The sequence below is a fragment of the Cibotium barometz genome, chromosome 15 (assembly GCF_041138505.1).
Source record: "Cibotium barometz isolate CiBa-2024 chromosome 15, ASM4113850v1, whole genome shotgun sequence".
Taxonomy (NCBI): domain Eukaryota; kingdom Viridiplantae; phylum Streptophyta; class Polypodiopsida; order Cyatheales; family Cibotiaceae; genus Cibotium; species Cibotium barometz.
This window is the reverse complement of record NC_141060.1, coordinates 57,279,815-57,292,975: the sequence shown is the minus strand read 5'-3', so window position 1 is coordinate 57,292,975 and position 13,161 is coordinate 57,279,815. Positions and strand designations below refer to the sequence as shown.

Sequence of the window (13,161 nt, the reverse complement as noted above, 5' to 3'; positions counted from 1 at the left end):
TGCTCAATCACGCTCTCACTCAAGTAAGGAAGCATGCATACTCAATACACTTAATCTACACATAAGCATGCATCCTATAATCAAGAAAGCAAGAGCTCAAGAGAAGAAAAAAGCTTTGCACTTGAGAAATGATTGAATTCCCCCATTCACATTATCAAAAGTTGTATATATACAAATAGGCTTTGCCCAGCTGCCTAACTTAAGTGGGTGTCCATTTCCTTCTGATACATCATTGGCCCCCTACGGCCATATATAATGTGAAAAAAATCCTATGCTAGAGGTGGGGATTTTGGATGTACGAAAATTTCATAACAAGTTTTTGGACAATGTATTCCTACTCAAGTGTGTACTCAAAAGACTCCACTCACACCGTAACCAGATACTAGCTCACAACTATGATTTTAGGCTATAATTGATTTCCAAGGATAGAATTTGTAGGTAGGGGGATGCTAGTTCTATTTTGGGTTAACTAGATGCTCTCTTCCACACAAATGAGAGTGAACATAACAAGACACTATAAAAGTTTTACAATTATGTAAAATCTAGCCACACCTAAACTCATTTAGTTAAAAGTTTTGGACATCCCCAAGTGTGAATAAGGGCTAGTTATATATAATAATGCATTATCTCATAATGAATGGACACAACCCCCCTTTTTATAATTCACCTCTGCCTTTGCAATCGGGTGTGTGTTGACTTAACCTGGTGAACATAATAGGGATTTCCCTATTATACCACTACTGAAAGGAAGGGTTATCAATGGTTTTCACAGTCAATAAGTTTCGGCATTATTTTTTGGCAACCAAATTTATGTTCTTTGTAGATCATCAAGCTCTTCTTTATCTAGTAAACAAACCCTGCACGTAGAAGGATCACTAGATTGGTTGCTGATCTTGGTCGAGTTTGACTTCACTATCACAGTGCGGAAGGGAACACATCTAGTAAACAAACCCTGCATGTAGAAGGATCACTAGATTGGTTGCTGATCTTGGTCGAGTTTGACTTCACTATCACAATGTGGAAGGGAACACATCATGTCTTGGCGGACCATATGTCACGCATACCCAATGGCAAGCCGCCAGCGGGAGTCGATGATGATTTACCAAATGTCACCTTGTTCCAACTGTGCTTAATTCCTGAATGGGGAGAGGAGGTTGCACACTTCCTAGCCGATGGCCTACCCGTTGACCCACTCCTCAACAAAGACTTAGCAAGGCGCCTCATCAAAAAGGTTGCTCCCTATCAATTGATTGTAGGCCAACTCTACAAGCAGGGGATGGACATAATTGTAAAACACTGTGTCCGTGTGACAAGTATGTCTTCCTTTTAGAAGAGGCTTACTCTGCCTATGTTGGGGGGCACTTTGAAGGAGATATCACTACTCGTAAAGTCCTCATAGTAGGGCTATGGTGGCTCACCTTGATTGACTTACATGGGAGAATATGTCAAATATTGCGACAAATGCTGACGCGTGGCAATCCCATGCTTTAAGGACAACATGCCCTTGAACCCTGTTGTATTCTTACAACCATTTGAAAAATGGGGCATTGGTTTCATTGGACCCATTAGTCTGGCAACTCGATACATCATACCCGCAAGGCCAATGCGAGATCCAATGCTAAATTCCTGTATGAATTTGTGAGAAAAGATATATGGGATGACTGAGCTTATGGCTTGTATAATGCTGGTTATAGGAATGAGCTAGATGTACATAGAGCTAGGAAGCCAATTTTGGGTCCCCAATTGTAAATGGGCGACCGGCCATTGTTAAAAGTGAGCTCATGTATATAAATGGTTTTATGGAATGTGAAAAGACACAATCCCATTTGTCACAATTGAGTCTTGCCTTCTCTCTCTCTCTCTCTCTCTCTCTCTCTCTCTCGTGTTTATGGTTGCATGCTTATGTTTGTGAATGCTTGCTTGCTTGATTGTGGTGCATGCGTGGAGTGGATGATGTTAGTCTAGTTTCTCTTCTCCCTTTGCGGCTTCCTTCATTTTCCACAAGTGCACCCCTGTATCCTTCTTGTAGCCACGCCCGTGTCTTCCTGGAAGCATACGCCCATGTCTTCCTGGAAGCGTATGCTCATGTCTTCTTTGCCATGCCCGTTCCATTCCCTTACCGAGAAGTGTATGCCCATGTCCTCATCTCAGCGTATGCGCGTACCTTCTTGAAAGTGTATGGCCATACCATTCCCAAAAAAAAAACACTTACAGAGAAAGAGAGACTACCCACAGGGGGTCAAGCACTACTATTCCACACATTCATGCACTTACTATCCGCTGAGTGCAGGCATAGCAGGAAAAGCTCATGCAGCTAATCCCAGCACTAGCATTAACTTGTTGAGTGTAAGAGAGGGCTTCATCCATACGGTCCCTCTCAATGTAGTGACGAGATTACAAAGCAGACAAAGGGCCACAGCTCCCGCGCAGCGGAGGCATCAACCTTGCAAAAGTTTTATCTCAAAAGAATGTCTCGGAACAAGCACGCATGACTAGACAAAAATTGGCAAAGAGGATAGCTGGGTAGTCATTAAAAGCAGCTTGGAAGATGGCACAACCACCCATGCATCAACCTCTTTATCTGGAGAGGAACAATTGCTACCTTTAGCCAGCCATGCCAGGGAGCCAATTGACCCTAACCAGCTTCCCAAAAAGTTAGCTAAATACCTTAATCCCATTGTTGAGGAAAAGGAGAGGCTAATGGGAAAGCAAGGGTTGGCCTAGGATTGCCAAGTTCAGTTAGAAGATGAGCCTCCGACAGCTTAGCTAGAGCCATGCCCCTCGGTCTCCAAGATGCGACCTACCGAGGAAGCTCAGGTGTATAACAAAGAGTTCCAAGAACAAGCACCCGAATAGGCCAACACTAGCATCAACACCCACCACACAAGGTGACCTTCCTCAAGGAACTGCATCTTCTCCCAGAGACATTACATGTCTCTCTTCCTTCCTCTCTTCTCAGATCGAGATCCCCATTGGCACCTTGCTTTAAGGTAGCCATGCCATCTACCCCCCACCAGGGAAATCGAGTAGCTGAATATCTTAAAAGCCTGAGGGATGACCACCTCAAAAGGACAGACGTAGAAGTCCAAATCCCAATACCCTATACGAACAAGAGCTTGAGGACAAGCCAAGGCGACCTTCCTCAAGGAATCGCATATGCTCCAAGAGACATTATAGATCTCTCTTCCTTCCTCTCTTCTCAGCTCTAGATCCCCATTGGCACCTTGCTTCAAGGTAGCCCACGCTTATGGAAGGATCTAAAAGATTGGATGGAGGGACCCCTTGGGACATGGATGCAGGAATCTGCAAAGCTAGATTGATATAATGAGACCGAGGACGATGAACTCATTAAATCCCATGGGATTGCTGGCACCCCCACGGTTTGAGTCAACAAACTCATAAAAATATTTCAAAGGTGATGAACTCAATGGGGTATTACCAATAACCTTTGATGGCCTCCACGTCATTGCCATTCTGGATGGGGGGGCATGAGTAAGCATTATCACCAAATAATGCTAGGAGAAATGGGGGGCACCAACCATGGATGACACGACCTTGTTTGTAAAACTCGATGATGGAGCCACCACTAGGCCCATAGGTCTTTTGAAGGATTTAAAAATCAAGATCCTTGGGCCACCTTCCACCACGTTGGTGATGAACTTTGGCAGATAGCCAATTTCGTATGATTGCACCTTGGATGACGACCCTTTATGAGGGAGACAAAAATGATACACGACAAGGATATCGACCACATCTATAATCACAGAAAAGACCAAATAGTCAAGATCAACCTACGCACTTGGAAGGTTCATCCCATGAGTGGCCGACCCTTCGGAAGCAACCGCCGCCTGGTCCACTGCAGTCCACCCGTGCCAAACTTGCCACAAAACAATAGATGAGGAAAAGGATAGCCAGGAATGTGCACCTCTCCTGGTGGAGCCGGAAGACTCTGAGAATTGGATGCATATCCTTGGCTACCTTGGACATATTTCTGAGGCGCACGGGAACCAGGTTCGTGAGACAGCCGGTGGGCAAGAGATTACGTCTCTCTACATGCTCAGCACCACATACTTGTCCAAAGTCACCACTCATGAGCTTGAAAAGGCCAATAATGCGGAACCTTCAAGGGGAACACACTCACATAGAACTCGCAAACCTGATGGATTCCCTAGACAAGAACGTTGTCTTCCCTACTGACTGAGATACCCACTGGCTTAAATGTGGTGGGCAAGAGATTACGTCTCTCTACATGCTCAGCACCACATACTTGTCCAAAGTCACCACTCATGAGCTTGAAAAGGCCAATAATGCGGAACCTTCAAGGGGAACACACTCACATAGAACTCGCAAACTTGATGGATTCCCTAGACAAGAACGTTGTCTTCCCTACTGACTGAGATACCCACTGGCTTAAATGCATAGGGGCAATTGAAACACATGAATACTTTAACCAAATCTTGCAAAAAGGAGTTCATCAATAATTCCAATTTTCCCACATTCTCCAACTTCGCCGGGAGGAATCATACAGGGTGTATCACGGTTTTTCACTGGGGAGGAATCGAAGCAATTAATAACTCCCTCCTAGTCCACATGACCACCCCTACACAACCTGTTGACCCCCAACCCGAACCCCAAAAGCTTTGCCGCTCTCTGCACGGCGCAAAGCACGCAACAAGAAGTTAGTGCTTGAAGAGAAAGAGGCCAAAAAATTGATAGAAGAGGAAAGTGCTAAAGCAAAAGAGACTAAACAAGTGCTCAAACACTTAAGAACCTTTAAGATGGCCGGCGATTAATTTGTACAATATGATTCAGCCCCCAAAGGTCTCACAACGGAAAGCTAGGGACCTCGTATGATGGTCCATACAAGGTGAATGAAGTTAATCTGGCGGTCTCGGGTGAAGAAACCAAACTCATCACTCTCCTCACTGAATTCTAGGATTTCTTTGCCTGGAAGTACACAGATATGAAGGGTGTACCTCGCGAAGTGGTCAAACACACCATTCCCATGGTTGATCGATGAGACCGGTCAAGCAACGAGCTTACCCTATGAATCCAAAATACTCCAAGATGGTCTGGGAAGAAATTGATTGACTCATATAGATGCCTCATTCTTCAATGAAATTGAGCACATGGAATGGGTATCACCCATAGTAATACCCTAGTGATAGTGCCCAAAAAGAATGGAAAGGTGCGAGTGTGCGTGGACCTTAAAAAGGTTAATGCTGCCACTATACGGGATCACGATCCCTTACCCTTCACAAAGCCAGTGCTCGAAAGAATCGCAGGAAGGGAAGCCTACAAATTCCTGGATGGATTCTCTGGATAAAATCAAGTATTTATTGATCCAAAAGATAAACACAAAACACCCTTTGCTACCGAATGGGAAACTTATGCATACCGTGTCATGCCTTTTGCCCCCAGCACCTTCCAGCGTCTGATGTGCACAACCTACAAGGAGTATCTTTGAAAATTTCTTGAAGTCTTTATGGATGACCTTTGTGTCAATCCCACATAGAAATCACACCTCGAATGTTTATGGAAGGTGCTAGAAAGATGTAGGCTCTACCGTATTTCCCTAAACCCTCTTAAATGTCAGTTCTAGGTTCAACATGGAGTCATCCTAGGACATATTGTCTCCAAACAAGGAATCTCCACTGATGATAGCAAGGTGCGGCTCATCATTGAGTTGCCACAACCACCAACCAATTTTAAGGGAGTCCAGAGCTTCATGGGACACGTTGGATATTATCGGTGTTTCATTTTCATGTATGCCGATATAGCTCGCCCCCTTTACGGACTCATGATCCTCTTTGAGTGGGTATAGGAATACCAACAGGCGTATAACACCCTAAAGAAAGCCTTAGCAACAAGTGCTCCTATTTTGATGTCCCCAATCGGGACATTATATTTCATGTCTACATTGATGCTTTTGCCTTCGGAGTTGGGTGTGTGTTGGCTCAACCCGGTGAGCATAAGATGGATTTCCCCATCAGCTTTGTCAGCCACCGCCAACTCAACAAGGTAGAACGGAATTATACCAACACTGGAGAGGGAAGGGTTAGCTATAGTTTACACGGTCAAGAAGTTTCGCCATTATCTTCTGGCAACCAAATTTATCTTCTTTATAGACCATCAAGCTCTTCTATATCTGGTAAACAAACCCTACAAAACTATAAGAATCACCCGACGGTTGCTAATCTTGCTTGAGTTCGACTTCACTGTCACAATGTGAAAGGGCTCACAGCATGTCTTGGCGAACCATATGTCTTGCATCCTAAACGGCGAGCCACCAGTGGGAGTCGATGACAATTTACCTGATGTTGCCTTGTTCCAACTATGCTTAATTCCGGAATGGGGAGAGGAGGTTGCACACTTCCTCGCCAATGGCCTACCAATTGACCCACTCCTCAACAAAGACCAAGCATGCCGCCTCATTAAACATGCAGCTCCCTACCAATTGATTGTAGGCCAACTTTATAGGGTAGGGGAAAGAAAAAATTACAAGACGCTGTGTCCGAGAAGAAGAATATGTCTTCCTTTTAGAACAGGCTCACTCCGCTTGTGCTCTGGGGTGCACTTTGTAGCAGATATTGCCATGCGCAAAGTCCTCACAATAGGGCTATGGTGGCCCACCTTGATGGTTGACACAACTGAATATGTCAAGCGGTGCGACGAATGCTACCGAGCAGCAATTCCATGCTTTAAGGACAGTATGCCCTTGAACCCCATTGTGTCATTACAAGCATTTGAAAAATGGGACATCGACTTCATCGGACCCATTAGTCCCTGGCTTGATACACTCAAGCTCGATACATCATCGTGGCCAACCACCATGGACTATTGCACAACGAAATGGGTTGAAGCAAGGGCTACCGGCAAGGTTGATGTGTGATCTACTACCAAATTACTGTATGATCACTCGTTTCAGATGCCCTCTTGAGATTGTGAATGACAATGATACACACTTCATTAATGAGGTAATATAATTCCTCTTACAAGAATTTGTCGTCACTCACAGGAAATCCTTCCCATACTACCCCCAAGCCAATGGCCAAGCAGAGAGCACCAATAAAGTTCTTTGTGCCGTTTTAACCAAAATAGCTGAAGCCAGCCACCGCAACGATTGGGAACAAAAGTTTTCTATGGCACTTTGGGCCTATCAAACATCTTACAGGGTTGCGACCAATGCGACACCCTTCAGTTTGACCTATGGTACTGAAGCAGTTATGCCTATGGAGTTCTTTGTCCCGAGTTTGCGAATTGTATGAAAGGAAAAACTCACGGGCAATGTCCATGGCTGTCGCTTGTTCGAGCTTGAAAAACTTGATGAAACACGCCTCCTCGCTATATATAGTATGACTGTCAAAAAACTGAGACATAAACAATGGTTTAATGATGACCAGCTTAAGGACAAACAAATGAACGACATGGTCCTCCTCTTTAGCACAAAAATCCATAAAAAGAAACTCAAACTCAGAGGCTTAGGACCTTTCCTAGTCATCACTGAGATAACCCTGCAAGGCAAAGTGCACATAGAGATACTCGACAATGTTGAGATGGCAAGATATTTCAATGGTAGCAAATTGAAACGCTACTATGGCCCACTAATAGAAACCATCCTTAGGGCCATTCATGACAAAAAAGAACGAAAAACTGAACACAAAGAGATGAAACAAATAGCCCAAACTTTGAGGTTAAAGAATGCCAAGCCAAACTTGGCATTTTTTAACCAAACTTTGAGGTTAAAGAATGCCAAGCCAAACTTTGAGGTTAAAGAATGCCAAGCCAAACTTGGAGGGAAAAACATTGTGGTCAACATGGCCCAAGTAGTAGATCTTGTAGAGGAAGATTGGGAGGTGGTTGTGGTTATGCATGACCTCCTTGACAAAATTCACCCAAAAATTGGCTCTTGTTTTGCCTTCTCATTTTCAATGCATGGGAGGGCATATTAAATGCCATGCTCCATCAACTACTCTAACAATGAAATCCTCAATCTAAGAGAGAGCAATCTACTATGAGTATTACTATAAGCAAAACCCTCTTTGCTATTCAAGGGAAGCTAGCTAGTTTGTTGTATATGTCTTTTAAGTAAACCTTACGGTGCTCAATTCTTGCCATTTGTCTAGCAACATCATGCCCATGGAAATTAGGGAAAAAAATTTAGTAAACATAAATTACAAAAACGTTTATGCATAAATAAGCTTTATGTTTAAGCATAAAATAATATGCATAAGAGCTCTCTATGCATAAAGGTCTTGTGCATAACCGCTTATGCATAAGAGTTAATACACATGTATGAAATTATTATGCATTAGCTCGTACACATTATGCATAAGAGCTTATACATAGAGATCTTATGCATAATGCATAAGAGCGTACATAAGAGCTACTACATAACGCATAAATGAATAAGAGAGAAGAGAAGTAGACTCCTACTCCTCATGATAATAAGTGTCAAGCTTACTTGAAAGCTTATGTGTATGCCAAGCAGTTGTGCAAGTCATTGTAATCCTTAACCTTCTTTTGATTTATATTTGGCCTTCATGGTTGTCCTTATTCCCCCTTTTCTTCTTTATCTCTTTATGTTTACTACCTTGTGTGTTGTTTGGTTATGGTGGTGTGTGTTGTGATTATAGTTGTTCACACCCTAATGACTAGGTGCCTGCCATTGATTTCTATATCTTAAGAGGAAGTGTCTATGCATAAGCTCTTATGCATTAACACTCCTATGCATAAAAACCTATATAGATAAGAGCCTCTACATATACATTATGCTCTTATGCATTAACACTCATATGCATCAAAGCCTATATGGATAAGAGCCTATGAATAAGGGAATCCATAAGAGCCTATGAATAAGGGATCTTATACATTATGCATGAGGCAAGAGTTATGCATAAGAGCATTCAGCTTATGCATAAGAGTTATGCATAAGAGCATTCAGTTATGCATAAGAGCATTCAGCTTATGCATAAGAGATAATGCATAAGCTCTAATAATGTATAAGAGATCTTATGCATTATTCATAAGAGCTTATAAATGCATATGTATCGTATCTTGTGCATTCACTCTTAGGAATTGTACATAAGCTCTTATGTATTATGCATAAGAGCCTAAAGTTATGCATAAGAGCTAAGAGCTTATGTATAAGAGGGTTTTGCAATAAATGCTAATACACAAGAGATCTTATGTGTATTGCATAAGCTCTTATGGATTCTTATGTGTAATGCATAATTCATAATGCCTAAGAGCTAATGCATACGAATTACCTCATATGCATTACACATAAGCTCTTATTCATCACATATGAGCTGGGCATTTTGCATAAGATATCCTATGTTTACATAAGCTCTTATGCGCATAACAGTTGAGCAATCTTATATGTATAATGCATAATGCATAAGCTCTTATGCTTAAGAGCTAATGCATAAGATAACATGGATAATGCATAAGAGCTTATGCATATGCAGAAGCTCATGTGCATAATTCTCAAGAGATAATATATAAGTGTATATGAATAATGCATAAGAGCTTATGAGCCTTAGAAATAAAGGACTAAAACCCCCAATGCATTATGAGATTTAGGAATAAAGGACTAAACCCCCAATGCATTATGAGCTTTAGGAATAAAGGACTAAAACCCCCAATAGATATAAATAAGGGAGAAGAGAACTAGAGTCCTACCTGAGTAGACACTTCTACCTAACATAATAAGTGATAATAACTTGTGTTGGAGAAGGGGCTCACTTGAAAGCTTTAAGAAAACCCTTTAAGCAAAAAGAATTTGTTAGTTAAAATAAGAATAAGAATAAGAAGAAGTTGAATAGTATGTTCCTCTTCTTTTACTTCTTGTTCTTTTACAAACAATTAAGAAAAAGAGGACAAATATGAGAAGTTTCTTCTTCTTTCTCAACAAATAAGTAACAAAAGAGAAACATGCTTACAAAAGTATATTTTAAGAAAATAAAAAAAGAGGACAAATACAAAAAGTTTCTTCTTCTTTCTTACAAATAAGTAAGAACAAGAGAAAAATGCTTACAAAAGAAGATTTTAAACATTTATAAAAATAAAATAAAAATAAAAGAAATTATGTCAACTTACTAAACCCTAAAGTAAGTAGTATTGGATATCCCAAAAAAAATAAATGAACTCATCACTTTACAAAAAAACATAAGGGTTTAGTAGAATAGAGATGGTGAAAATAAAAATGACAACGAAGAGAAAGCACATTGAGATTAGTAAGAATGTAAAGAAGGAATAGAAGAAAGAGAAAGCAAAAGGAGATCTCACATTTTCTTAGTGCAAGATAAGTTAGGAGAGAAGAAAAAAAGAGGTTTAAAAAGCAATACTATCCAAAAGGAAGAGGTTCTAAAAAAGCCCCTAAAAGTTTGATACAATGTCTAGCCTATAAGCACGATGTCCGTCCTATTTTTGAATACATTTTCCAACACCGATGTCCATCCTATTTTTGAATACATTTTCCAACACTGATGTAACAGTCAATCTACCGATGCTTATATTGGTGCTTTATCAACATGTACATTGGCACTTATACTAGTATACATATTAACAGCATAAAAGAAATGTAAAAAAGAAGTGGAGATATGACCCTGACATGTTGTACTCTCTCTCTCTCTCTCTCTCATGCACACACACACACACACATGCACACACTCGTGCATTCTCTCTCTCTCTCTCTCTCTCTCTCTCACACACACACACACACACACACACACACACACACACACACACATGCATGTATGCATGCACACTCTTATATATAATTGAGATTCGTTTACTCACACACACATAATCACATATACATATACTCTCTCCCCTCCACATATACTCTCTCTCTCTCTCTCTCTCACACACACACACACACACACAATTTATTTACCATACATCCCCCCCCTTCTCTCTCTCTCTCTCTCTCTCTCTCTCTCTCTCTACAAGCTCAAAGTTTAAGCTCCCCATGGCTCTTATGGTGGCTTGTCTCCTTCTTACTAATGAATGTGACAAGCTCAGAGATCATGGTATTGATCACTTGTATGGGGCCTTAGTGATGCTAGAAGTGACACATCCAAGCCCCATTGGGTTTTATAAGGAATTTCACTTCCGACATATCGTTTAACATATTATGATATTTTTAGTGTTAAAAAATAACATGTGGCATCCTAATAATCTCTCTCCCTCTCTCTCTCTCTCTCTCTCTCTCTCTCTCTCTCTCTCTCTCTCTCTCTCACTCATTATCTCTCTCTTCGTTGAGCTCTCAATGTTAGTGGGACATAATATCGATCAAGTCAGGAACTTTCATTGTAGGCTCTCATTGATTTTTACTCTCCATGTGGAGGTTGGATTTCTTGATAATTGTATGCATTTTATTTATTAAATGATTAAGAAATTTTGGTGAATTATTTATAAGATAAATGTGCATCGATAATAGTTTGTTAGTACACAAAGAGAAAAAAAAAGATATAGAGCAAAGATTACACTAACTATGTGTGCATATATATATAATTGATGGAAAGATCACATTGATTGTGTGTGTGTGTGTGTGTGTGTATAAATGATGGAAAGTATATAATATGAGTGAGCAAAAGAATAATAATACAAGTACTACATCATGCTCATGGCATAAATTCTTGTACAAAGATAATGATCCATATATGATCATGAATAAAGAGATTAAAAACAAGGATAAATTATTATAAACAAAGAGATTAAAAACAAAGATGATAATCATAAACAAAGAGATTAAAAATTCCAAATTGAGTACAACAAAAGTAGGCCCCATCTATTGATGCGTGGTTTCAAGATTAGAGTGCTTAGCCTAACTTATTTGGGTGCCAAACTAGCCTAAAAACAACCATTTTTTAACCTTTAGTGGCCCAACTCTTCTATCTAGCCAAGGAATTTCATTCCTGTCCAGAGCCATTGTCCAGAGCCATCTACATTGAATTTCTTAATAATTCAATTATTTTTGGCCTAATCCTCTCCAAAGTGAATTGGTGGCCACTCTTGCTTCAAAAAAAAGTAGAACCCTCACTCCCTCAAGCCAAAGGAGAGCTTACAAGCTCCATGTAAGCTAATTTTCTTACTTATTTATAAATTTTAAATCTATGGTTTTCTTGATTTTTATGTTTTACAGTTGATTGAATCAAATTCAAATGCTATGCCTTTGAGGAAAAGGCCACCCCCTTCTCTTCTTTACATTCCAGCCTTTCTTAAACCTAGAAAAATTAACTAAGAGATTAATTAAACTCTTCTTATTGTTTACTCTCTTGAATTTAGAAAATTGTGTAGATTAGAGTTCTATGAATCTAATTTGGGTTAATTTAAGTTAAAAATAGAATAATAAAAATGAGAAATGGTCAGCCATAAAAAGGAGGTTATGGTAAAATTTTCCAGAATTTTATAGAAAAGAAAGTTTGTTTTTATGCTATTCCAAAAGAGTAATTCCCACCATTTTTGCATCTAAAAGAAATATTCTAATTACTCCATGTACATATTCACCTATGAAATGCATGGATATCACTGATATTAATTATTAAATTTGATTTTTATGCATAGAAAGATGCATAAAGGAAAATTTTTATTATAAAAGTGTTATTCTCATTAAATTTGATTTTTATACATAGAAAGAGGCATAAAGGATTTTTTATTATAAAAGTGTTATTCTCATTAAATTTGATTTTTATGCATAGAAAGATGCATAAAGGAATTTTTTTAATCATAAAAGTGTTATTCTCATTAAATTTGATTTTTATGCATAGAAAGATGCATAAAGGAATTTTTTTATTCACAAAAGTGTTATTCTCATTAAATTTGATTTTTATGCATAGAAACATGCATAAAGGATTTTTTTATTATAAAAGTGTTATTCTCATTAAATTTGATTTTTATGCATAGAAAGCATAAAAGAATTTTTTATTATAAAAGTATTATTCTTATTAAATTTGATTTTTATGCATAGAAATCACGGATGACTCAGGGAAACAAAGTTCTAGTACTCAAAAAGTACTACAACTCCCTCATACAGAGTTTTTCAAAATTCCTTTTAGAACACCCACAAAAATGTGCTGCGAAACAAGGAAGAAATTCTCGAATTTTCTTTTTTGTCTTGAGATAATGATGAAAAATAGGTTTTAGGATCTCCTC

The 13,161-nt window shown here is 39.5% G+C and overlaps 1 protein-coding gene across 1 annotated transcript; it reads left to right on the top strand.

Annotated features, from left to right (window-relative positions):
* Positions 1–1,015: 1,015 nt before the first annotated feature.
* LOC147631458 (uncharacterized) lies at positions 1,016–6,892 on the top strand. Its single transcript, XM_086809191.1, has 2 exons — positions 1,016–1,313; positions 6,588–6,892. Exons 1-2 carry the CDS (start codon positions 1,016–1,018, stop codon positions 6,890–6,892), a joined length of 603 nt encoding a protein of 200 aa, XP_086665317.1.
* The last annotated feature ends 6,269 nt before the right edge of the window (positions 6,893–13,161 follow it).

Coding starts and splice junctions, on each gene's coding strand:
- LOC147631458 (XM_086809191.1), top strand. CDS start 1,016: ATGTGGAAGGGAACACATCATGTCTTGGCGGACCATATGTCACGCATA. Junction 1,314..6,587: donor ACACTGTGTCCGTGTGACAA/GTATGTCTTCCT, acceptor ACTTTGTAGCAG/ATATTGCCATGCGCAAAGTC.